Below are 26,835 nucleotides of genomic sequence, written 5' to 3' on the forward strand. Positions count from 1 at the left end.
AAAGTACAAAACCATGTCTGAGAGTGATGTATAATAACCTTGAAGTAGCCTACAGGATCCTGGAAAGGATTTATATCAGCACTATTTTATTTCTTTAATCAAAAGTGCTCTGAGGCAAAACACCAATGTTAATATTTGATACTAGTAGATACATAGGTGATTGTTTTATGTTGTACTTTTCAATGTGTTTTTTTTTTTAAACATATTACTTGAAATTTTAAAAACCTTAAATTAACACCAGAAAAGAACACTTTGCATTTAAAAGAAGAACATCTTTCAACCACCGTTGGACTCCTAGCCTTATTCTGAAAAGTTAATCAATTCAGGCAGAATAAATTATGACAAACATTATTGTCAGTGAATCTGTTATCAATGCCAACACTTCTTTATTGTGGAAGATTGTTAACAGTAAATCATTTATTCCATCTTTTTTTTTTCCAGCTCCTGCTCAACTAACTCTTAAAAATATTAAATCTTAAAATTCTTATTAAAAAAATATTCTAAAAGTCTCGGTGGCACTAGGCTGAAACGAGACGCCAAAAGTGACTAACCAAAGGCCAGAGTTGTATTCTTTCACTGTAGGCTTTGTAATGTGCAAACCAAAAACTAAACAGAGCACGCGCACACCTTGCTCTCAGGGTCACCTGAGACGCTGGTAGCTGCCCCTCCAGGCTGTCAGCCGTCGCTCACGTTCAGAGTGTGGGTGCAGCCCCACCCTCTTGCCTGAGAGGGTCTGCATTCACACCTTGGTCAGTGTCCTCATCGTTTCTTATGTAAGATCACCTGTACATTTCCTGTAAATCATGAATAGAAATTCCTGCTTTCATCTGCGATCAAATTAGATCGATCAGTAGGATTGATACGTGGAGAGTCCAGTTCCCAGCAAGGTTACTTACCTTTAGGATTTAGGCTGAGTACAAACCAGCGCTTGTAATACAGAAAAGATATGGTAAAGAACGCATCCATCCTAAACCAAGAAATACGGGAGGAATTTGCTTCTATGTGAGGCCTGGCATGGCTGCCCTTTCCTTCGTTTTTCAATAAGACTGTTTTCTCAGTTCTTAATGTAGTACTATTTTTTTTGTTGTTGTTGTTGTTGTTGTTTAATTGCTAAGTCTTACCCAACTCTTTGTGACGCCACGGACTGTTGCCTGCCAGGCTCCTCTGTCCAGGGGATTTCCCAGGCAAGAATACTGGAGTGGGTTGCTGTACCCTTCTCCAGGGGCTCTTCCTGACCAAGAGATCGAACCCGGGTCTCCTGCATTGCAAACAGATTTTTTACCATCTGAGCCACCAGGGAAGCCCAAACTATGGAAAATATCAGTTAATTCAAAAACTATAGCTCTGTCACTTACAAACAGTGCTCTGTGCTTGGAATCTTTGTTGCTTGTGTGTTAGTCATTCAGTTGTGTCAGACTCTTTGCGACTCCATGGAGTGTAGCCTGCCAGGTTCCTCTGTCCATGGAATTTTCCAGGCAAGAATATTGGAGTGGATTGCCATTTCCTTCTCCAGGAGTTCTTCCCAATGCAGGGATCAAACCTGGGTCTCTTGAATTGCAGGCAGATTCTTTACAGTCTGTGTCTTTGCTTCTTAGGGATATTAAATAACTGGGAAGGCCAACATAACATCAGTTAAACAAGCCTTTGCTCTGATTTAACTGTATAGCAAAGTAAATAAAGCTGTTACTTTATTATTTTGTCACCTTCTTTTGTGTGACTGGCAAGGCAGAAGTTTAGTAGCTGAAGATGCCAGAAGGGACCCACCCTGCCATTCTGGGTGTCATTCCTTTTATTGCAATAGACCTCTGGAAAGTCCATGAAGAGGCAGAAAAGAGAAACCTGTTAGCAGGAGCCTCGGTTTGTAATCTGTGTTTTTGATTATCAATGACAGGATTCTAAAATTACACTCAGATGTATCTCACAGGTTCTGAAATTGAGTTTCTGAAAAAGCAGTGTAGTTGTAATGAAAGGTAAAGGGCAGGGTTCCAGAGAAACGAGCTGTGAATTGAACCTGCAATGGAAATTGATCCTATCACTCAGTTTCTGCCCTTACCCCTGGAAGAACAGGACTGGCTGGATGAGGAGGCGGGGTCCCTGATTAAATAGGATTGCCAGAGTGCTGGAGGCCAGAACCAGCTCACTGGTCCCTCCAGTCAGGGCTGTAAGTGTCAGGTGTCTCTGCTTGACGCCTGGCTCGAAGTGGCAGAAAGAGAACAGGGGAAGATGCTGCCAGTGGAGCCAGCAGGGACACCGGTGAGAACTCCCTGCTGAAGCTTCAGGCATGCCAGCCACCACGCTCCTCAGGGGTACCGCTCTGGTCACTTACTGTGAGCCCACGGGCCCAGACTGGACCCCCTGGCCTCGTGACTGCTGCCAGCAATGCCTCCCGGTGCCCATTCCGCCGAGGGCCAAGGGCATGGTAAGAGAAGCTACTGGCCTTGGAAACCACACACGTCCTCCAAAACATCTTTAGGGTCGTGAGAAAAGATAGACATATATTCCCCAACTAGTGACTGTGACTTACTACCCTGTCATCTGGCTTCCCTAGTGGCTCCAATGGTAAAGCATTTGCCTGCAATGGAGGAGACCCAGGTTCGATCCCAGGGTCGGGAAGATCCCCTGGAGAAGGGAATGGCAACCCACTCCAGTATTCTTGCCTAGGAAATCCCATGGACTGAGGAGCCTGGCAGGCTACAGTCCATGGGGTCTCAAACAGTTGGACACCACTTAGTGACTGAGCATGCACACAAAATGTGGTTCAGCAAATTGAAGACACTCCCTGAATTTCATAGCGAGTGAGTAACTGGACTCAGGTTAGTGCCGAAGGCTCCTACTGCCACCTCCAGTGGCATTTGTCGTTTTAGAAGTGTCTTTTTGTCACCTCCAGGACAGCTTCTCCTATTCGGGGAGCAAATTTATTTATTTACTTTTGGCTGTGCCGGGTCTTCATTGCTGTATGCGGGCTTTCTCTAGTTGTAGAGAGCAGGGGCTACTCTCTAGTTGCGTTATAAGGGCTTCTCGTTGCAGTGGTTTCTCTTGTTGTGGAGCACAGGTTCTAGGCACACAGGCTTCAGTAGTTGCAGCGCACGGGCTCAGTAGTTGAGGCACAGGGGCCAATTAGTTGTAGTTTGCTGGACCTAAGCATACAGGCTTCAATGTTTATGGTTCGTGGGCTCAGTAGTTGCGGTGCATGGGCTTAGTTGCTCTGAGGCATGTGAAATCTCCCCGGACCAGGGACTGAACCCATGTTGCCTGCATTAGCAGGTGAATTCTTATCCACTGCTCCACCAGGGAAGTCCAAAATTAAGATATTTAAGAAAAGAAATATTCTGTTTGGAAAATCCTCTGCAAGATGGTCTTGTTTACACTGATCAGGAACAAGATGCAAACCAGTCTGCACAACCCTGCTTCCATCTAAGACTCAGGACTCACACAGCCTCCATCTCTGATCTCTTAATACCATTCATGACAATCAGAACTCTGGGGACTTGGTCATAGAGATGGTTGTTTGTGCTAGGCTTAGCTGTTTGAATTGGCGAGTTTACAGGAAGTCATCACTTTACCATGATGGGATTCTGAGAGGTAATAACAGACAGAAAGAGAGCGTACACTTCAGGACAGCTTGACCAGTAGACAGAGCCTTCGTTGTTTTATCCTGGGGCTTAATTCACAAGTGTGTGTTCTTGGCTAAGGAATATTAAAATGATGCAGACTTACTTCTGCAGGAGAAAGTAGTTTTTCTAGTGAAATTAAGTTAGAACTGCACTGCTTGTTGAAATTAATATTTGAAGCATTTAGTCATTTAGTAAGTAAAATTGATGAAAACCTTGGAAAAGTGCTTTAGAACAGTCCTTGTGGAGACTTGTGATTAATAGGGAAAGGAGTGAATAGATGCACGTTAATCTGTTTATATAAGGGATCTGGAGTGTATTAAAAGTTTTTGTAAGCATTCAACTAATGAAGCATTATATAAAATTAGACATTGCCTTTAGATGGTAAAAAGTCACTAGACTGGAAAACACCTTCCATGTTATCACTAGGTAACTTATTTGTGATATTTTCCCGAACACTAGTAATTTAAATATGAAAAAAATGATTCAGTAAAAAGGAACATTCCATGAGCATCTTCCACTCAGGATTCTCCAGGGAAATTTTTCCTCACTTGTCCTCGGTTCCCAGAGTTATTATAGGACAGAGTAGCATGAATGGTCATGATTAACCTTGTGTTAGGGTTTGAACAGATAACTGGCAGATAAACCCTATCTCACAAATGCAAACCCAGAGCATTATTTCACATGAATCATTTCATTTGTTGAAGACCACAAGAAAAGGGGATTCCCTAAGTTCTCTCTAGGCCCTAAATAATGGAGAAAACAAGGAATTTATGCACAGTGAAAAGCAAGATATGAATATCAGTGATAGTCCAGACAGGTTTCTGGTGGCTAAAAAGTATAGGTGTGGTTGTCTGGAAAACCAAGGCTGGGGAACGTGGCCTGGGACCCAGCTTCCATGGAACCAAAGGGAGAAGGGGGGAGGGTTCTTCCCAGCACTTTTGTCCCAAGGTTACACTCACAGGACTTTATTCTAGTTTACATCCCTTGATCTTGTTTCTGGTGGAGTTTTAGGTGTCTTAACGTGCTGGTTTTTTTTTTTTTTTTTTAAATCTTACTCTCTTTATTTTGGTGGAAACTCTACAGTAGAGTGGCAACAGCATATGTTTCATTGTCAAACATACAAATGCAGAGCCACAGTCAGTCTTCACCTTGGGCAACTTGTTGAACCCATCATGGTCACAATGTTTTCATTTCTATCTTGGAAAAAACTGGATTGTTTGAAGGAATGGAGATTACATACAAAGCAACCCATACGTAGGAAGTGAACACACAGTACATGGTAGTTGTTATTTCTCAAGTTTTCTTGGGTATTTCCCCTCTCCAATTATACATCTCTTTATAGATCATACATGGTAACTACCTTAAGGAAAACAAAAATCAAAATATATGGATCAATTGAATGTATGGCTATACTAAAGTAAATAGATTAGGTGCTCCCCAAACCCATAAAAGGTAAATTTCTTAGAAAGATGCAAGGTACATCATAAGGGCTCAGTATATAATTAGTATTATTGTATTTTCATCATCATTTCCATAAACAAGTTTAAGCTTTCTCATAAATAACAAGATGCTACTGTATAGCACAGGGTACTATATTCAATATCCTGTGAGAAAACATAATGGAAGAGCATATAAAAATAGAATATATATGTATAACGAAATCACTTTTCTATACAGCAGAAATTAACACAACATTGTAAATCAACTGTACTTCATTAAAAAATAAATATGCATGAAAACGCTTTCTCTGTATATATTCTTTCTCTTAAGCCAATCAGAATGCTTGTATTCCTGCAAATCATTTAGATTTCTAAGCTCCAAACTCTGTCCCTGGAGCCTGGGCTGAGGACCAACACTGAGATCTGATCAGGGGTAGGAAAGAATTACTTCAGTATTGACTGTGTGGAATTCTCTGTAAATCAAAACCTGAAAAGGCTAGAGTTCTGCTCAGAAGTTTATACTCTTTAATCATTGTATTTCATGCTGAATTTGCAAGCTTTTACTTTTATGTTTTCTAATTCCATAATTATGAATTAATTTAAAAAGATAGAAAGTATATGCATCAGTTAGCATGAAGATTAGTTTTGTGTATCAGAACCCCAGAGGAAAGAGCCTTAAATAAAAGCACTGTATTTCCCTCTAATGAAAATTTTGAGAGTAGACCATTCAGGGCTCGTATGGTAGCCCAGTGATTACCAGGAACCCCGTTTCTTTGTTGTCATTGCTTTGAATTCTTCATGTTTAAGTGCATCATGCTCCATCATGGCTCTATGAGTGCAAGCTGTCCTAAGTCGAGCTAACAGGACAGAAGGAGGAACAAAGATGGGGAGCCCCTTCCTCTCAAGGAGACCCCCCCCCCAGAAACCATTCCTGACATCTCACCTTGTATGCCATCCACCAAAATTTGGGTTCAAGGATCAGCCTTCACTGCTTAAGAGGCTGGAAACTGTAGTCTTTATTCTGGGTGGCGTTATGCCCAGCTAAGTTGTAGAGAGTTTATTCATATGGAAGAAGAGAAAACAAGATATTGGAGACCAATTTAATTATCTGTGGTACCTAGGCTTCACCAGAACTTTTATTATCCTTTTCTCTGATGTTTTCTTTTTCCTTCTTTTCCTCCTTAGATCCCATGCGTGGCCCAAGGAAACTGGAAGTCGTGGAAGTCAAATCTCGGCAGATCACCATCCGCTGGGAGCCCTTTGGGTATAACGTGACCCGTTGCCATAGCTACAACCTCACGGTCCACTACTGTTACAAAGTTGGAGGGCAGGAACAGGTGCGAGAGGAAGTGAGCTGGGACACAGAAAACTCACACCCCCAACACACCATCACCAACCTCTCGCCCTACACCAACGTCAGCGTGAAGCTCATCCTCATGAATCCAGAGGGGCGGAAGGAGAGCCAGGAGCTCATAGTGCAGACGGATGAAGATCGTGAGTACTTTGAAGTGATGTGTTTATGTGAAACATGCAGTCTTTCAAAAATGCAGCTTGTGTTTCTTTCTAACTGAGACCTTTACAATGAAAATGGAAGAAAATTGCTTACCATGTTGAATAACACGTGTGTCTGTGCTGCATCTGCTGAAACACTGATTTAAAAAGGTGAAGACAATAAAGATACAGAGGCTTGTTTTAACTTTTATGTCACATAATTAGTTTTCTACATACGATAATCCTACATGACTCTGAATAGTTTTTCAAATTTTGTCATCATGTTGGACTGCGGTGTTATTTGGGTATTAGATTATCTATAGGAAGGACTTATTCATATGGCATTCTGAAACATTTTCCATAATTCAGATTAAAATTCAGCCCCAGATAGAGGCTGCCTTTGCTCTTTAGCACAGTGCTAAGAAATTACCACATGAGGTTGGTGGTCAAGTAATAGTCATTTTTTTCCATAGGAACAATGTTATAATTGAATATTACCTCAATAACCAAGACTTCAATAAATAGACTTCTATTAATATGTGTCAGAGTACTTCTGGAGTACTTAGTAGTAGACCATTAGTATTCTAGAAGCCTTATTAATATGAACAGTGATATTACTGTCTATTTTATCTTTCTGCCGTGAGGGTTTTTTCAAACTATATTTTAAATTGAAGTCTAGCTAATTTGCAATGCTAGCTTCAGGTGTACTGCAGAGTTTTATAGATATATATATAAAGTTTTATATATAAATATAGGTTATATATAAAAATTTATTTATATTTATATATAAATATATAAAAGTTTATATATATCATATATATATATATGATATACATTAAACTCGGCCGTACACCTGAGGCTAACAATACGTATATACATGTATATATACAACTGAATATATATTAATATAGGTATATATTCTTGTTAAGATTCTTTCCCATCATAGGTTATTGCAATATATTAAGAATAGTTCCCTGTGCTCTATAGCAGGTCCCTGTTGTTTATCTATTTTATGTACAGTAGTGTGTGTATGTTCATCTCTATCTCCTACTTTATCTCTTCCCGCTCCCTCCTTCCCCTTTGGTAACATAAGTTTGGTTTCTGTCTCTGAAACAGAGTCTACTTCTGTTTTGTCGGTAAGTTCATTTGTATCATTTTTTTTAACTCCACATGTAAATGATATCATGTGATGTTTGTCTGACTTACTTCACTTAATATGTTGGTAGATTGTTCTTTTCTCTCAACTTCCACTGCCTACATCCAGATCTCATTATTTTATTCTGAAACTTCTCTAGTAGTTTCTGACCTTTCTTTGTGGTCCGAACTTCTCCCATTCCAGGGCCCCCTACCCACTCACCAAGTTTAGTTCAGTTTGCTCAGTCGTGTCCGACTCTTTGTGACCCCATGAACCACACCAAGCCTCCCTGTCCATCACCAACCCCCAGAGCTTACCCAAACTCATGTCCATCAAGTCAGTGATGCCATCCAGCCATCTCATCCTCTGTCGTCCCCTACTCCTCCTGCCCTCAATCTTTCCCGGCATCAGGGTCTTTTCCAGTGAGTCAGCGCTTCACATCAAGTGGCCAAAGTATTGGAGTTTCAGCTTCAGCATTAGTCCTTCCAATGAACACACAGGACTGATTTCCTTTAGGTTGGATCTCCTTGCAGTCCAAGGGACTCTCAAGAATCTTCTCCAACACTACAGTTCAAAAGCATCAGTTCTTCAGTGCTCAGCTTTCTTTATAGTCCAACTCTCACATCCATACATGACTACTGGAAAACCATAGCTTTGACTAGATGGACCTTTTTTGGCAAAGTAATGTCTCTGCTTTTTAATATGCCGTCTAGGTTGGTCATAACTTTCCTTCCAACGAGCGCCTTTTAATTTCATGGCTGCAGTCACCATCTGCAGTGATTTTGGAGCCCAAGAAAATAAAGTCAGCCACTGTTTCCATTGTTACCCCATCTATTTGCCATGAAGTGATGGGACCAAATGCCATGTTCTTAGTTTTCTGAATGTTGAGTTTTAAGCCAAGTTTGTCACTCTCCTCTTTCACTTTCATTAAGAGGCTCTTTAATTCTTCTTCACTTTCTGCCATAAGGGTAGTGTCATCTGCATATCTGACGTTATTGATATTTCTCCCAGCAATCTTTTTTTTTTTTTCCAGTGGGTTTTGTCATACATTGATATGAATCAGCCATAGAGTTGCACGTATTCCCCATCCCGATCCCCCATCCCACCTCCCTCTCCACCCGATTCCTCTGGGTCTTCCCAGCCCACCAGGCCCGAGCACTTGATTCATGCATCCCACCTGGGCTGGTGATCTGTTTCACCATAGATAATATACATGCTGTTCTTTTGAAACATCCCACCCTCACCTTCTCCCACAGAGTTCAAAAGTCTGTTCTGTACTTCTGTGTCTCTTTTTTTCTGTTTTGCATATAGGGTTATCGTTACCATCTTTCTAAATTCCATATATATGTGTTAGTATACTGTAATGCTCTTTATCTTTCTGGCTTACTTCACTCTGTATAATGGGCTCCAGTTTCATCCATCTCATTAGAACTGATTCAAATGAATTCTTTTTAACGGCTGAGTAATATTCCATGGTGTATATGTACCACAGCTTCCTTATCCATTCATCTGCTGATGGGCATCTAGGTTGCTTCCATGTCCTGGCTATTATAAACAGTGCTGTGATGAATATTGGGGTGCACGTGTCTCTTTCAGATCTGGATTCCTCAGTGTGTATGCCCAGAAGTGGGATTGCTGGGTCATATGGCAGTTCTATTTCCAGTTTTTTAAGAAATGTCCACACTGTTTTCCATAGTGGCTGTACTAGTTTGCATTCTCACCAACAATGTAAGAGGGTTCCCTTTTCTCCACACCCTCTCCAGCATTTATTGCTTGTAGACTTTTGGATGGCAGCCATCCTGACTGGTGTGTAATGGTACCTCATTGTGGTTTTGATTTGCCTTTCTCTGATAATGAGTGATGTTGAGCATCTTTTCATGTGTCTGTTAGCCATCTGTATGTCTTCTTTGGAGAAATGTCTATTTAGTTCTTTGGCCCATTTTTTGATTGGGTCATTTATTTTTTTGGAATTGAGCTTCAGGAGTTGCTTGTATATTTTTGAGATTAATCCTTTGTCTGTTTCTTCATTTGCTATTATTTTCTCCCAATCTGAGGGGTGTCTTGATTCCAGCTTGTGCTTCCTCCAACCCAGCATTTCTCATGATGTACTCTGCATATAAATTAAATAAGTAGGGTGACAATATACAGCCTTGAGGTACTCCTTTTCCTATCTGGAACCAGTCTGTTGTTCCATGTCCAGTTCTAACTGTTGCTTCCTGACCTGCATATAAGTTTCTCAAAAGACAGGTCAGGTGGTCTGGTATTCCAGTCTCTTTCAGAATTTTCCACAGTTTATTGTGATCCACACAGTCAAAGGCTTTGGCATAGTCAATAAAGCAGCAATAGATGTTTCTCTGGAACTGTCTTGCTTTTTCGATGATCCAGCAGATGTTGGCAATTTGATCTCTGGTTCCTCTGCCTTTTCTAAAACCAGCTTGAACATCTGGAAGTTTACAGTTCACATGATTGATTATGTTCTTTTCAGCCAAAGATGGAGAAGCTCTACATAGTCAGCAAAAACAAGACTGGGAGCTGACTGTGGCTCAGATTATGAGCTCCTTATTGCCAAATCCAGACTTAAATTGAACAAAGTAGGGAAAACCACTAGACCCACTCACTAAACTTACATGTAAAATACCTTTTTATCACCTCACTGTCTCTACAAGAGCCATTAGTGCCTCTTCTTGCCCAAATCTGGATTGTCAAGGTCCTTGGTGCTCCTGTTTCAGACTCTAGAACTGGGAGCCTCTTCTCCCACACCGGGCATCGTGCAGAGAAGTCCTCTGGGCATAGGTCCTATGTGCACACCCCTCACATCCTGAGTGCCCCCCACAGTCTGTTCTCTGCACATCCCTCCCACCTAGCCTCCTCCATCCCACCTCCTCCACTACCTTATAGAGTTCTCCTCAATTTCAGGTCCTTCACAAAGCTGTCTCCAACCCTCCCCACCCTTATTCTCCACATCCTCTGACCTTATTGCACTTCACAAGATCTTTAAATATCTGAGCCTTAATTTCCTTGTCTGAGAAGTAAGACTCATGCAGTTCTCCAGCATTTTAGGGTTAGAAGGCGTTTTCATCCAGGGCTGTTTGTGGTTGAAGAGAAGAGTCTTCAATGGGTGAGTGTTATTATTGTTGTTGTAATAGATCAAAGCAGCTTCTCTTGACCCTTGCTTATTCTTCCGTTATATTACACATAATTTTTCCCTCTTAACTGTAAACTACTTGAGAGAAGAAGCCATCTATTTTTTTTCTATAGCAATATGGATGATATTGAGTAGGCAATAAGCACTCAAAATACTTTGTTAGTTATTAAATAGAAGAGTAAAGTTTGCTAATAATCTTTTCAGTTCAGTTCAGTTCAGTCACTCAGTCGTGTCCAACTCTTCCTGACCCCATGAATCGCAGCATGCCAGGCCTCCCTGTCCATCGCCAACTCCCGGAGTTTACTCAAACTCACGCCCATCGAGTCGGTGATGCCATCCAGCCATCTCATCCTCTGTCATCCCCTTCTCCTCCTGCCCCCAATCCCTCCCAGCATCAGGGTCTTTTCCAGTGAGTCAACTCTTTGCATGAGGTGGCCAAAGTATTGGAGTTTCAGCTTCAGCATCAGCCCTTCCAATGGACACCCAGGACTGATCTCCTTGCAGTCCAAGGGACTCTCAAGAGTCTTCTCCAACACCACAGTTCAAAAGCCATCAATTTTTTGGCGCTCAGCTTTCTTCACAGTCCAACTCTCACATCCATACATGATCACTGGAAAAACCATAGCCTTGACCAGACGGACCTTTGTTGGCAAAGTAATGTCTCTGCTTTTTAATATGCTATCTAGGTTGGTCATAACTTTCCTTCCAAGGAGTAAGCATCTTTTAATTTCATGGCTGCAGTCACCATCTGCAGTGATTTTGGAGCCCAAAAAAATAAAGTCTGACACTGTTTCCACTGTCTCCACATCTATTTCCCATGAGGTGATGGGACCAGATGCCATGATCTTAGTTTTCTGAATGTTGAGCTTTCAGCCAACTTTTTCACTCTCCTCTTTCACTTTCATCAAGAGGCTTTTCAGTTCCTCTTCACTCTCTGCCATAAGGGTGGTGTCATCTACTTATCTGAGGTTATTGATATTTCTCCCAGCAATCTTGATTCCAGTTTGTGCTTCTTCCAGCCCAGCATTTCTCATGATATACTCTGCATATAAATTAAATAAGCAGGGTGACAGTATACAGCCTTGAGGTACTCCTTTTCCTATTTGGAACCAGTCTGTTGTTCCATGTCTAGTTCTAACTGTTGCTTCCTGACCTGCATAATTCAGGCTTAAATCAGCAGTAGGTTTCCATCATGAGGGTAGAATGTCAAATTAAGTCTTTTGTAGAAGTGAGAGATGTTATGCTGAGGCATGAACCCATCGAAACTTTGAGGTTTCAAATTGACATGAACTGAGAATCCTGTTAAGTGCTATTGAAACTTAAGGTTAGAATAAGTTACTTACCTGTTTGTGTGTTTAAAACAGTTTGCTAGTCCCTGGAGTTGGGCATGCATTACTTCCAAATAAAAATCTATTGTTTTCATAGTATACCATCATCCAGTTAATTAGAAAAACTTTGATTTCAAATTGTATTTCTTAACAAGAACAAAAGAAAAAAGACTTCAAAAAAGGCAGAAAAGGACAGAAAGAGAAAAATGGATACCACTGAGCTTTAAGAAATAAAAATTGAAGTGTCACTATCTACCACTAATAAAGGCTACAATTCATTGTACATTGTGAGTTTTATTATGGTATAATAATTTTGTTAAAATATCATTTATTTTATGAGAAAATATATGGGAAAGATGTATCTTTTATTGCTGTTATGAGTGTCACTAGACAGGGCTCAATTCCACAAACTTAGATATATTATGGTTCTATACTCCAAATCATGAATTTCTACAACTTCTAAAAACCAGTGCCAGACCTAAGTTCCCATGAAGTGCTATCTTCCTAATTTAACTAACCTTTCTGGTATTTTATTTTAATTACTTGATCTGTTCTTGACCTAAAAGCAATTATATGAATCCCATTTAGGTTTTCCTGTTGTTAACATTTTCATGATTACAAGGCCTCCAGTACATTTTATTAAGTTTATTATCCTTTTAAGATACCCTCTGTTCAACATCATTTTGACAATCTCTTTTAAAAATTTTACTCCCATTTATACTAATTGAATTAAACCAAAGATTTGTTTTTTCTAAGTTTTTGCCCTCCTTGCACCTGTACATAGATTAATGAAAGCCAAAGTGTTAGTTGCTCAGTCGTGTCCAACTCTTTGTGACCCCATGTACTGTAGCCAGCCAGGCTCCTCTGTGGGATTCTCAAAGTAAGACTGGAGTGTGTAACTATTCTGTTCTCCAGGGAAACTTCCCAACCCAGGCATTGAACCCAGGTCTGCTGCATCGCAGGTGGATTCTTTACTGTCTGAGCCACCAGAGAAGCCCCACATAGATTACTACACATTTTGAAGTCAGAAGATTATCATAAAGCAGTAGAACCACACATATCATAATCATCTTGATACTTTTAGGAACCTGATGACGTCAAAATAAACACTGTCAAGGTCAAGGAGAAGAGAATGAGTTAAGCTTTCTCTGGTTTGGCCCATCATAGTCCAGCTTCTGACTGTGATGAGCATTTTAGTCTCAGAGCCAAAAATCCAAATTTTCTTGGAACTCACAAGTATCATCACTCCTTAAATATCTTGTTTCTTTGCTTCACTGTAGTTTCACATCAATTCCTTCAATCTGGAACAACTGTAACTATTTTCATATATATATACGTATTTAGAGTTTTGGAATTAGGGATCAACTTATTCCAACTTCCTCATTTTAGAAATGAGACATCTGAGAACTAAGAAGGGTCAGTGCATTGCCCAGATTTCACTCTTTAATCCCTGGAAAGTCTTAAATCAGAACCCAGGCTTCCCATCTGAATCAGTGACATTTTTTCTGCTACACCCCACTTAGTTCTATTTAGAGTAGCTGTCAATATCCTCCCTCTACCTATAGGTAGTCCATCAACTAAACAAATATGTACGACCTTTGTGTCCTCTGGAAATGCTGGTCAGTCTTTCCAGTTGGCACAGTCTCAGCAACTCTTAGGGGCTCCTCACACCCTCCATCAGCTAACAAAACATTTCTCTAGCCCCATCTTTTAAACATTGTTGAGATATGTTTATGAAATCATGAGCCAACTTGGGTTGTTTCTACTCTTTGGTTATTATGAATAGGGCTTCTCCTAATATTTGTGTACAAGCCTTTGAGTCACCTGTCTTTTCAGTTCTCTTGGATATAGACCTAGGAGTAAAGTTGCTGAGTCATATGGTAATTTATCTATGTTTAACCATCTTCCAAAGTGGCTGCACCAGTTTACAGTCTCATAAGTTAATGTGTAGGAATTCACATCACTCTACATCCTTCTTTATTTCTGAACAATAAAAGTTTATTTACCAAATAAAAAAGTTTATTTACAAGACTTGAATTGTCTGATTCAAACTTTTTAGAGAAAAACGTGATGAAATTCTTTTCTTTATAAAGACAGTATAGCCAAAATGATCTTAAATTCCAGGTTTTTTCAAGAAAATGGAATATATCTATTAAAATCTTTTGACTCAATAGAGAGTTAAAAACCTATCAAAAAAACTATCAAGTCTAGAAAAACTTTTTTTTTTCTTTTAGTTTACGGAAATACATATCGATTTCCCCCACTTGTAGTTCCAGGTGCTGTTCTTACTGAATCCATTCAAGGAAGTACCTTTGAAGAGAAGATATTTCTTCAATGGCGAGAACCAATTCAAACCTACGGTGTTATCACTCTATATGAGGTAAGATATACCCTTGTTAGTAATTTAATTTTTTAGTATAACTTGTATGATTGCTCACCTATCTAGTATTTAAAAATACATAGTGGCATCATGCCTTTTAGGAAGTTGAATGCTTTCATTAATTATAGTGGCTACTGAATAGAAGCAAAAAGAATTAAAGATGAGTTTTCAAATTATGTATAATTTCAGGGTGTATACTCACAATGATTTAGATGTGTCCAGATTACCTATTATTGTATGTAAAGCCACAACATGACATAGTTTAAAAATCACCTTTTTTTTTTTTGCTTTTTTTTGCCACTTTATTTTTTTAATTGAAGGATAATTGCTTTACAGAATTTTGTAGTTTTCTGTCAAACATCAACAGGTATATACATAATGTATAATATGTATAATCATTCATAGCTACACCCATGTCTACTCCTCCCAAACCTCCCTCCCTACCCCACCCTTCTAGATTGTCACGGGGTCCCTGTTTGAGTTTCCTGAGTCATATAGCAAATTCCCATTGGGTATCCATTTTACATATGGTAATGTAAGTTTCGCTGTTAGTCTCTCCATACCTCTCACCCTCCTCCTCCTCTCCTCCCTAAAAATCACCTTTATTAAAAGCAATGTGTTCTCTAGTACATGTTAGTTTGGGCTTCCCAAGTGATGCTAGTTGTGAAGAACCGCCTGCCAATGCAGGAGATTTAAGAGACGCGGGTTTGATCACTGGGTCAGGAAGATTCCCCTAAAGGAGGAAATGGCAGCCCACTGCAGTATTCTTGCCTGGAGAAATCCCATGGACAGAGGAGCCTGGTGGGCTACAGTCAATAGGGTCGCAAAGAGTAAGACACGACTGAAGCGACTTAGTAGGCATGTGCAGTATATACATTATTTAGGAGGCAACCATGTCATCCTGTCCTCGCCAGCTCTAAACTCCTTTACTCCTGAATTATAGGAGAACCCTGATGATCCAATTAGCAGAGTTGCTAGACATTGTCTTGGGTTAGCAACAGAATAATGTCTCTTGGTTTCTTAGCATTAGCAGAACACCTTTAGACTTCTGTGACATAGTTTTGTCTATTGATAGAGAGCAAAGCAGAACCTGATGACTTGTTCAGGGGAAAAAAAATAACAGCCCTAGTGGGGTAGCAGTCATCATCACATCTGTGTGAGCGTGATTGCACTCTGCCTATTGTCATAGAAACAAGCAGGTGCATTTTTTTCAAGCTAGCACTTATATGAATGCAAATTCAACAAAATTATATGTTGTTAGGTTTCTAAAATTTGCAGCCTTTCTTCCCACGGGACCTTTACCTGAATACCTTTCAGAGCTACTGACAAAGCTGGGAAAGATTCGCTGTCAGACAGTCATCACTGGTGACCCGTCTCCCTGACCCAACTAGCCTCACAGCTATGCTTCCTTGTACCTTTGGAAAATTGGTATTGAAATGTAAAAAAAGAAAAAAAATTGTTGTTCATTGAAAGCTAAACAAAGTAAGAGGAAAGGAAGAAAGTTGATTTTCGTGTGGAATGATTGACACTTTCCTCGGCTGCTTCATCGTGGAAGAATCGAGTGTTATGAAAATTCATGCCATTGCTTTTGTAGAGTTGTTTTTTACAATCAAGTCAAGCAGGTTCTTTTTAACCCTGTGATCAGAATCTTTTAGTTAATACTTTTGGCCCCATGATCATTTTTTAGTTCTGCCTTCTAAATTCTTACCTTAGGATAACAGAATATTTTACTAAAAAATATACAATCTTTGAAATCAATGTTAAGTTCCAAGAAATTAGTCTACTTGTCCTGAAAGCCACATGTTGATATCTAGGCAGACAGAAAATAAAGACTAGATCCTTTTTTTCTGATCCCATGGAGCATAGTCTTTGTATAAGAAGTAGCTTTTATGTGAAAACAATAGGAATCATAATTCAGAAGCAGAACCCATTAATCTCTCTGACTTCAGCAGCAAAGATGTCCCAGTTGACAATGATCTAAATGCTGCTACAAAAGGGCTATGTGAATGTGTCATAAAGTGAAGTGAAAGTTGCTCAGTCACGTCCAACTCTTTGCAACTCTTGGAATTCTCTAGGGCAAAATACTGGAGTGGGTAGCCTTTCCCTTCTTCAGGGGATCTTCCCAACCCAGGGATAGAACCCAGGTCTCCTGCATTGCAGGTGGATTCTTTACAAGCTGAGACACAAGGGAAGCCCACTGTGTCATAAATCAGGTCTTAGAACTCAGATATAGGTAAGAAGAGGGTTTCCCAAGTGGCCCAGTTGGTAAAGAATCCACTTGCAATTCAAAAGACATGAGAGATGCAGGTTGATCCCTGGATCAGGAAGATCCCTTGGAGGAGAGCATGGCTATCCACTCCAGTATTATTACCTGGGAAATTCCATGGACAGAGGAGCCTGGCAGGCTATAGGCCATGGGTTGCAAAGAGTCGGACATGACTGGGTGACTAAGCCCAGTACAGCATCAAAATGCAAACACCACAGATCGAGCCTGGTTAAGGAAGTTTATCAGTTAGTAAGAGCTTCCCTAATAGCTCAGTTGGTAAAGAATCCGCCTGCAATGCAGCACACAATTTCACACAATTTCAGACACAACTGAAAGACTCACTTTCACTTTTCCCCAGTGCACAGGGATACATGTCCCAGTGTTTCCATTGTCCCCACCAACTTTAAATGGCTCTTGATTGCTTAGTGAGTAAACTCCTGGCTGTTGGTCATGAGAGTAACACATCAACAAGCATTAGAAAAAAAGAGGTCACTCAGTATGTATAAGGTGAAGAGGACAGACTATCTAAGATCCCCTCCCTCCTCTAGTAGAAGTAAGCAGTCTTGTCAGCAACTAAGTATAGAAAAGAATGAAATGAGGACCACATGTTGCCTCCATGCAGCAGTGCATGCAGGATTGTCAGGCAGGTAGTAAAGAACAGTCTGGGCTCGTCAGCTGAAAACCTGAGCGTTGAAAATCCCTCAAAACCCCCGCCTGGAGAGCTGGGCTCAGTGAGCCAGTGTCCCCTCAAAGGAAGAAAGTCAAAGTGTTAGTTGCTCAGTCATGTCCGACTCTGTGACCCCATGGACTGTAGCCTCTGTTTATGGGATTTTCCAGGCAAGAGTACTAAAGTGGGTTGCCATTTCCTTCTCCACGGGATCTTCCCAATCCAGGGATTGAACTCAGGACTCCCGCAATGCAGGCAGATTCTTTACTGTCTGAGCCACTAGGGAAGCCCAATGAGACAGATCTAAGGGTGGAGAGAAGGAGAATTGAGGGGCCTGTTTGGCATCAGTGTTCCAGGCCTCCTGTGGTACCATCCCGGCTGATATTCATTACTGCTTCTGCCATGATTTTCAACTGGAATAGAAGGAGCTGTGTGTATGGAATTTTCTTTTCCCCATAAACCTTCTGATCCATCACACCTGCTTCTGCTGATACCCTCTTTCCTCCCAACACCTTCCCCTCGTTCTCCTTCTAAGGCACTTCTGCTAATCTTTCCTGCATTTCAGTCAAATTTTGAACTTTTCTCTGAAGTATCCTAGGTTCTTGTGTCCCCTGGAATCAGATTGAATTGTTGCTTCCTCTGATTGCTTGCACATGCATTGAAGGACCTAGTTAAGGCTGGCTGGTGTTGCAGCCATGGTCCGAGATGGTGTGTTATCCCGTTTTGGTTCTCTAGGATTTGAGACTTAGTCATGAGAGGGGAAGATGATGCTGGAGTGCCTCAGGCACCAACCTGCCAATCAGAAATCACCCAATGTGTGCTAATTCCATCTCACCTAATCTGATCCCACTTGTGTGGTCTGCATGTCACTTTGTTTTCAGCATGGGTTTTGTATGAAGTTTTTGGGTTCACCCTGGAACATCAGGGTTCTTTCTCAATGGAGGTGTTGTTAGAATCGACGTGGCCCTCAGCCAGAGAAATGGCCAGGTGTGAGCTGAGCCCTGCACTTCCCTCCTGGGAGTCCCTCTGGTCATCCACAGCCTGGTACTTGCTAGGCACTTCCCAGACATGCTGAATGAACAAATGAAAAAATAAATACCGAAAAGGCACATTACATTTGGGTGCGCGCATGGAGCTGGGTGCCCTTCAGATGTACCACTCAGGAGGAGAGGCACTTACTGACTATCAGCTCCTCACAGGCCATGGAGTTCTAGAGTCAAGCTCACTCTGTTTCCAAGGAACATTTTTATCCCTGGAATTCAGACTCCCAGGACTCTGGATGAGTTTTAGGGGGGGTCCATGCACTTTCTGACATTTTGTGTTCACTTGAACACAACAGAGTTGCTCTTTAGGGATTTCTCAGATGAGGGAGAGGATTCACTATTTTTTATTTTTAGGAGGAGTTTATACACACATTGTGGTGGCTCACTAGTAAAGGATCCACCTGCCAGTGCAGGAGACATGGGTTGATCCCTGGGTCAGGAAGATCCCCTGAAGGAGAGCATGGCAACCCACCCCAGTATTCTTAACTGGGAAATCCCATGGACAGAGGAGCCTGGCGGGTCACAGTCCATGAGGTCGCAAAGAGTTGGACACAACTTAGCAACTAGACAACAAAAATATGTGCATTGTTATGGGTCAGGGAGAGAGAATTTGTGATTTTAAATAAATTATTGAGGGGTGTTACCAAAAGAGAGTTAAGAAACCCAGTCTAGCTGATCCTGCAAGGTCATGGCTAGAGGTGAGCCCAAACCCCTCAACCGTGGTAAAACAGCAAGTGCTCTGATGAAGCCTTTGCTGTTTGCTTTGCCGTTGGCACCAGCGGAGCTGACATCCTCCTTGCTGCACTGTGAGCGTGTCTGTGAGTGCACACCTGCTCTCCCCAGGAGTTCCCAGGAGAACATACACTGAGGGCCAAATATTTACCTATCACAGTGGGATCAAAAATAATAAGGTGTCACTCTTGGGGAAAAAAGAGACAGTTATATGGAAAGTTCGAATTACTTTGTCACGTTTAATCACGATTTCAGACCACAAAGAGCTCTTAGAGCACTCCATAAGTTACTGCTGGATGGATGGTGGGGACACCGTCACAACTGCTGGGGTTTAGCAGATCCAGAGATCCTCAGGCTGGGTTTGGGAAGGATTTATGAATCCCTGGAATATGAGCTCCAGCTCAAGACGGGAATGGACATGTCTTTGGTTTCAGTCTTGAACTCCCAGCAGTCTCTTTGAAATCATTCCCTTCTTCTTCTTGTTCAGTCATTAAGTCATATCAGACTCTTTGTGACCCCCATGGACTGTAGACCAGATTTCTGTGTCCGTGGGACTCTCCAGGCAAGAATACTGGAGTGGTAGTCATTTCCTACTCCAGGGGATCTTCCCAACCCAGGGATCAAACCCACATCTCCTGCATTGCAGGTGGATTCTTTACCACTGAGCCACCAGGAAGGCCGTCGTGTTCTGATTAGGCTGTGTCATAACTTCTAGGTTGCTTCTCTCCTTAACCCATCAGATTGCTCCCTCCCCGCAGTCAGGCACCACATTTCAGTCACCATGTGAGACCCCAGCCCAGAGCACCGTGCTTGGCACCCAAGAGACATGCAGTGGAGATGTTGTGAATGAGTGAAGTAATGGACTGGGGGGAGTGGTTATGTTGTCACAGCTTAGACCTGCTTTCTCTGGAGCTCTCAGGGTGGGAATCAATGTAAGCAGCTAGGTACACAGAGGTGGCATTGAATTCACTGGCCAGGAGCACGAGTGGACTCAGTCTTACTCTTGACTCCAAGGAACCTCGAGAAGAAAACCAGTGAGAGGGTTAACAGCAGATCTGCTGTCAGATTCTGATGGTATCGTGCACGGTGGTGATTAATACATACAGCAAACATTTTCTTGCCGTTGCTCAGTTGATTCAATCTAAATATTCTCTCAGAGAGGTCTCCTTAATTATAATGACATGGTGTAAATATAAGAAGAAAGAATGTCAGTTATCACTTGGTATAATAACAGTGTTAGTGTTCATGCACATAAATTATAAGTAACTTTAACCTATTCGAAAGCAAGAAAAGTGCTCAGTTTTGCAATTTAAAACTTTTGAATATGCCGCATTTAAAAATTATGTCATTACAACCAGGAGAAGTTAGTAATCACCCCTAAAATGCATGTTCTTGAGGAGTTGATGAACTACTTAGAGTCAAATTCTTTCAAGCATCATTTGAAAGGGCAGAATTTAAAGACACCTATGTTATATTTATTTTCACACAATCCAGACTCATCCAGGGTGTTTTGAACACTGTTATGTGATAAACATCATGAAAACTTCCAGAAATGCACTGAGTCCAAAATGGCAGCTCCTGATCACTTGGGCATTTTAACTTTAAATTTTAGCTAATTCAAGTAAAATGACTCACAGACATAGAAGATGAACTTATGTCTACCCAAGGGGGAAGGGGGACAAGGGATAAATTAGGAGTTTGGGACTAGCAGTGTGTAGGCTCCCCAGATGGCTCAGCGGTAAAGAATCCACCTGCCAACGCAGGAGGCGTGGGTTCGATCCTTGAGTCAGAAAGATTCCCTGGAGAAGGAAATGGCAACCCACTCCAGTATTCTTGCCTGGGAAATCCCACGGACAGAGGAGCCTGGCGGGCTACAGTTCATGGGCTCGCAGAGTCGGACACAACTGAGCACACACTCAGCTTGTTGTTGTTTAGTTGCTAAGTTGTGTACATCAACTATACTTCAGTTTTTTTAAAGGATTTTTTAAAATAGTAATAAAATAAAATAAAATGTTCAGTTTCTCAGTCTCACCAGCCATGGTCCCTGTATTCCATGGCCACTTGTGGTTAGGGGCCACCACGCTGAATACTACAGAATAGAACCTTCCCATCCTGACTGTCCTATTGGACAGCTTTGCTCTAAAGAAGAAAAATGCACAGGACACTTCACAAACACCACAGTCATAACATCAAGAGCTTATTGACGAGCATCTGGGATTTATTTCTGGAGCAGATATCTTTGCCCCCATGGAGTAGAACACTTAAAAGTACCATTGTTCTCAGTAGACAGTAATCCTCTTCAGTGCAAAACCAGACACTGGCCCCCCAGGTGAGAGATGAGGTCGTCTCCTTGTCAGGTCCTAACTGTTTGAGTCAGTTGTCTATTTTGTTATTTTGTTTTAAGCCATCTGTAATGTAGTTTTCCAATATGACATTTTGAAAGCAAACAACTTCAAGGTATTAGCTTAAACATGAACTCATTCTTTATGTTCTAATCTACTGGCTTTCTGTTCCTCTGTCTATAAAAGTAATAACTCTTAACAGTTTTGGCCAAGTTCCTGTGCCTGTTCCCTGGGTCCAGGATTCAAAGAATCCAAGGGGACAGGAGAGCTTATCATCAGGCATCTGACAATGCTTGCATCACGAGGGTTTATTGGATAAAGACGCCGTTTTTGTCCATCTGCCCAGACACTTCATCACATTCTTATTCTCTTACAGATCACCTACAAAGCAGTCAGTTCCTTTGATCCAGAAATAGATCTATCCAATCAAAGTGGAAGAGTTTCAAAACTGGGAAATGAAACCCACTTCCTGTTTTTTGGACTGTATCCAGGAACCACGTACTCCTTCACCATCCGAGCCAGCACGGCTAAGGGCTTTGGACCCCCGGCAACAAATCAGTTCACCACCAAAATATCAGGTATCAGACTTTCATGAGCTTTGTCTTTTATCACAAGTAGCCTTTGAGTACTTTCTCATTCCCGTTGTCAAGTGTGCAAAGCTCATCCAAACGTACATATAAATTCATATTTGGGAATGTATGAAAATCAGACTCATAAAATTCAGTGAAATGCTACAAATATTTACCAGTCAGGAGCTTCAGATTGTCATCCTGGTTGGGAAGTAGGCACTGATTCAAGAGTGTATATTGGAGAACTTGAATATGAGCAGAAGATCATGTTCTGAGGACCCTCTACCCTCTCCGTCCCAAGTTCCCAGAGCAGCGGGGTTGGGAAAATGTCTGTAAGGAGGTCTCTCATGATGGAGTGCTCAGCAGAAAGGCAGCTTTACGTGGAGTCCCTTCCCGAAGAATCAGCCTTCCCTGGACCTTCACCATTAGTGGTTTCACAGCCAGAAAAGAGAGGCGACTACAGGCAGTGGGGAGCAGGGGGAGCCAGGCACTTATATCTCATTTCTTGTAAAGACTCAATTATGCCACCCAACAGAAGACGTAACTTGGGAAGTATTTCTGGGCACGTGCGACTGTGCAGAAAATGTCTTTGAGCTTCAGACTAGAGGAAATAGAGTTGCCATCTGGTGTGGGAGATGCAGCAGCCATAAGAACAGTTCCAGGAACATTTTTCTCTTCCATTTTTCCCCTTTGGATCCAAGTGCAGAAGCATTTGAGTTTGGGCTGTGACTAGTTGGGTGTTAGAAGAGCAGGGTGGGGGGTGAGGGAGGTCACTTCTCATCAGTAAGGGTTAGCCAAGTGATAGCCTGATTTTCATGCCTGTTGTCCCTCATCCCTAGTTTTGTGAAAGGTTTTAAGTTTTCCTTTAGAACTGAAGGGAGGAAGATAAACTCAAGTACAGTAAGCATTCTATTAGGTTTTGAGAGAGGAGGGAGGTTTGGAATTTTTATTTTAAGCAGATATAGCTTAAGAGACAACTTTGCATTGTGTAAGGGTTAATTTATGAGTACAAACTTAACTTGAAGTTTAATAGACACTTGATAGTTAACAGAAAGTTTTAGCTCTTAAGAGCAATGTAGAGAATTATAAAAGAGGAAGAATACTTGGGAGGCTGGGAAAATGACATTAAGTGGTACAAATGGATGTGTAGAAAGACCATTGGGCATGGAATCAGAAAATTTGAGTCCTAACTGTTATTTTCCCAAGTACTTCTTCTCTAACCTTGATCAAGTGAATTTACCCTGGATGTAAATCAAGATGGTATTAATTTGGTGTATGAATTTATCACGGAGATTTAAAGAGGTCATGTATGCCAATGTATATAGCTTCACATCCCCCTTTTGGGGGTAACTTCTCTCCATGGAAATCCTATCTCCAAGGTTATTATCTTTAAGAGGCTACTCTTTTAGAAACTAATTCATTTTTCCCATTTGTGTTAGATAAAAGTTCTGGTTAGTGTAAGTCTGATCACTCTTAGCTCATCAAGTTCTGCAGCTCTATCCCAAAGCAAAGCCAGTTAACATCTTAGTTATGCTGAAAAGGTTCATTAGCAGTAAATATTTGATTTTTATAGTTCAAAAAAAAATTTTATAGTTTATGGACCTCCCATTTTCTACTTTCATGGACCTCCGAGAACTACTCTCTATACAAAATATGATTTCTGTGCCATGAATTGGAGTTCATTTTTAGTAGAATTTAAGTTAATTTTAGTGCTGAGAAAATCCAATAAATGGACCTGAGCTATAATCCATGTCTTTTACATAAAAGCTTTTTATATGTAAGAGATTTTAGAAACTGTATTTGCTAAAAATGATCTTTAATGTTCTCATCAGTTATGTAAACCTGAGGGTCTTAAAAAGGCCATGTGCCCACACCCTCAGCATCACAGCCCTCATGAAATGATGTCTCGTGTCCACAGTGATCACAAAATTATTCAAGAGCTCCGTTATCTTGTCGTAATTAGACTTAATTTAGAAAACAAAGAATGCCCAGAAACGGCCTTGGAAATAGGATCTGTGCTGCGAAGAGATTGAACGTTTGTAGAATTATATTTGCCCCACTCTCTTTGTCTGTTATCCCTTTGAATTCCCATAATAACCCTAGAGGATAATTTCTCCTGTTTTAAAAGATGAGTAACCTGAAGCCTCAGAGATAATAATTGTCCCTGAGCTTTCATGCTGGTTGAAACAAAACGCAGCAGAAAGTCAAACCCAAGCCCTTCTTACTTCAATTCAATATCTTTCTCACAGTCATACTTTCCAGAAGAGCCCACAAGTGCTCATTAAGTCCAGCAAGGCCCTCTGACTCCTGAGGACCTCTTCACATCTCCGATGAACCTTTGGGACACAAGAAACCTTGCCTTAGATGGGAGAACTGAAATGATCAGTTTTATGATCTTAGCGATTATTTCTTGAATTTGCGTTTAATTTTTTGATAAAAACATATGTACATAAAAGCACACAAATTAAACTTATTTTATAATTTACAATATAATTACAATGATGTGCATGAATGTATGGGTGTAATGGCTACATCCATCAAGGGAGAACCCAAGTCAATAAACAGAGTCCTAAGTCCCCTCACGCCCCCTCCCAGGTTAAACTCAAGACCAAAGTCAACACATGCTGGTTGTAACAGTTGTCCCTCGTGTTAGGGGTTGGGCAGATATAATAAAGGCTGTTCATGGCAATTTGTTAATAGACTAAGTGTACTGTGTTCTTAGTGCTCATTGTAAATGAAAGTAGGAAGAAAATGCAAACCAGAAATCATGGGTCTCCCATCTTCTGCATCTTCCCCAGCGCCCTCCATGCCGGCTTATGAACTGGAGACGCCCTTGAATCAGACGGACAACACAGTGACGGTCCTGCTGAAGCCCGCACACAGCCGAGGTGCACCTGTCAGGTACGGAGCCGAGAAGGGGTTGTCTTAGGTGAAAACCCAAATCAGATGTGTTCGTTTCTCCCGTGTGCCTTCTAGGGATTCGCCGCAGACCTCAGTCAGCATGGAAAACCATGTCCTTATGAGCTCTAATTAAAAGAAAGGACTGAGGGGAAAGAAGGGGCTTTGATGTGGGTGATCAAGTGTTATGTAAGGAGTTTGATTCTGATGCATGTGGTTGTTCTTTGAAGTTAAGGAACAAAAACCCCAGTCTGTTCAGAGGTGGCTTTCCTCCTAAAAGGTAGTTGCTCTCTGCAGTTTAGTTACCCATGGGCAGATGGTATCAGTGTCCTGAGCTGTATTCCTTAAATAGGCTTTGTGAGTTATTTTTGTCTATTTGTTTTGTTTACATGGAGTTTTAAATCTTTAATCTTTAGTAAACTGACTAATCTCTCCATTGAATGTGTAGTATATGACTATACTTTTTTAAAGAAACAGGTGATTGGAAAGACAATTGTGAAGTCTTTATTTGAACAGATTTAGGTTTATTACCAGCATGTAGACCCCATTTCTCATCACATGATGATTTATATAGCCAAGAAATTACAAATTATAACTTTTACAGTGAATGAATAAATGTATTCTTCTTAGGAAGGAGCAAAGGAATGCCTGAAGAACTCTTGAATATGAACTCGTCATAAGCTCAATAATTTATATAAATGAAATTTCTAGTCATTTCAGAAGTATTCAGATATTTTGTGCTATCAGAATCGCTTCCCTTCAAAATAATCTATTCCTTTGAATAGCATTCTCCAAGGAAACATTTACATTCACAAATAAAACTGTGTGGGGTTCATTTCCCTGTGCCTTTTGTAGAGTTTTATTTCATTAACCTTCTGAAACCTGGCCGTCTTTGATCACGTTTTCTCTACAGTATCAAAGAGTGAGTCACTGAACTTCCTTCTGCCTGATAAGATATATAAGTTTCAGTTCACAGGCTCAAGATGAAAAATGGACAAGCATTAGTTGATAGAGAGATCAAATTAGGGTAGAAACAGACATTTTTATTTGAAAACCCTACAAAATGGCAGGAGATAATTTTTAATTTACTCTGCTTTCTTAATGTAGTAGCCCCTGTAAGGCATTTCAGATGGCCATTCATAAGTGCAGTGAGTGAGAATGCTCTGAAATATGTAAAAGCTCTCTTCCAGGTGTAAGAAATTATTTCTGCAAGAAAATCAATGCCACTGACACTACCCAGGCCCTTTGGGTTGATATGTGTGGCACTGAGGGGTTGTACAAGTTGAAAGACCCAGACTCACCCTCATTAGATGTCTGTCCAAGATCCAAGCGTACCTATAGCTGCAGGTCAGACATTGTTCACTCCAGAACGCTGAATTATTATTAAAGGAAAATTCACGCTCCAGCCATGGCCTTGAGAACATTGTTTTTCTCTGACCAATTTAAGAGCTGCCCAGACTCAGCAATAACATACCATGAGGACAGGAGTCAGGGTTGTGTCAGAAGGCCTCATGATGACATGAGGGGGCGGAGGTCATTTACTTTCAGAGCCTCCAAACTGAAGGAGGCTGAAATCCTGACCATTTCTCCCACATTCTGTTTTATTCTTACAGAAGCTCCTTCACACTTTTTCGGTTCTTGTCGCTTCTTTCTGCCCAGCCTTCTCAGCTGGATTGTCATCTGTGTCTTTGTGCAGGTCTTTCCAAGTCTTAAGTTTTCCAGTAACATTTCCTTGGGTAATCCATGTTAGTCCTCTCCCCAGAACTCCTTTTCTCGTCTTTCAAAA

At 41.0% G+C, this 26,835-nt stretch overlaps 1 protein-coding gene across 4 annotated transcripts in view; it reads left to right on the forward strand.

The window, feature by feature from the left end:
• The window catches only part of PTPRM (protein tyrosine phosphatase receptor type M), a 637,795-nt gene that overhangs the window by 356,372 nt on the left and 254,588 nt on the right, over nt 1-26,835 (forward strand). For all 4 annotated transcript variants that reach the window (XM_065932554.1, XM_065932556.1, XM_065932555.1 and 1 more), the window contains exons 8-11: nt 6,239-6,547; nt 14,423-14,532; nt 21,959-22,160; nt 24,950-25,052. In XM_065932554.1, coding sequence (XP_065788626.1) covers nt 6,239-6,547; nt 14,423-14,532; nt 21,959-22,160; nt 24,950-25,052 — 724 coding nt within the window. The remainder of the gene's footprint in view (nt 1-6,238; nt 6,548-14,422; nt 14,533-21,958; nt 22,161-24,949; nt 25,053-26,835) is intronic.

The sequence above is a fragment of the Muntiacus reevesi genome, chromosome 4 (genome assembly GCF_963930625.1).
Source record: "Muntiacus reevesi chromosome 4, mMunRee1.1, whole genome shotgun sequence".
NCBI lineage: Eukaryota > Metazoa > Chordata > Mammalia > Artiodactyla > Cervidae > Muntiacus > Muntiacus reevesi.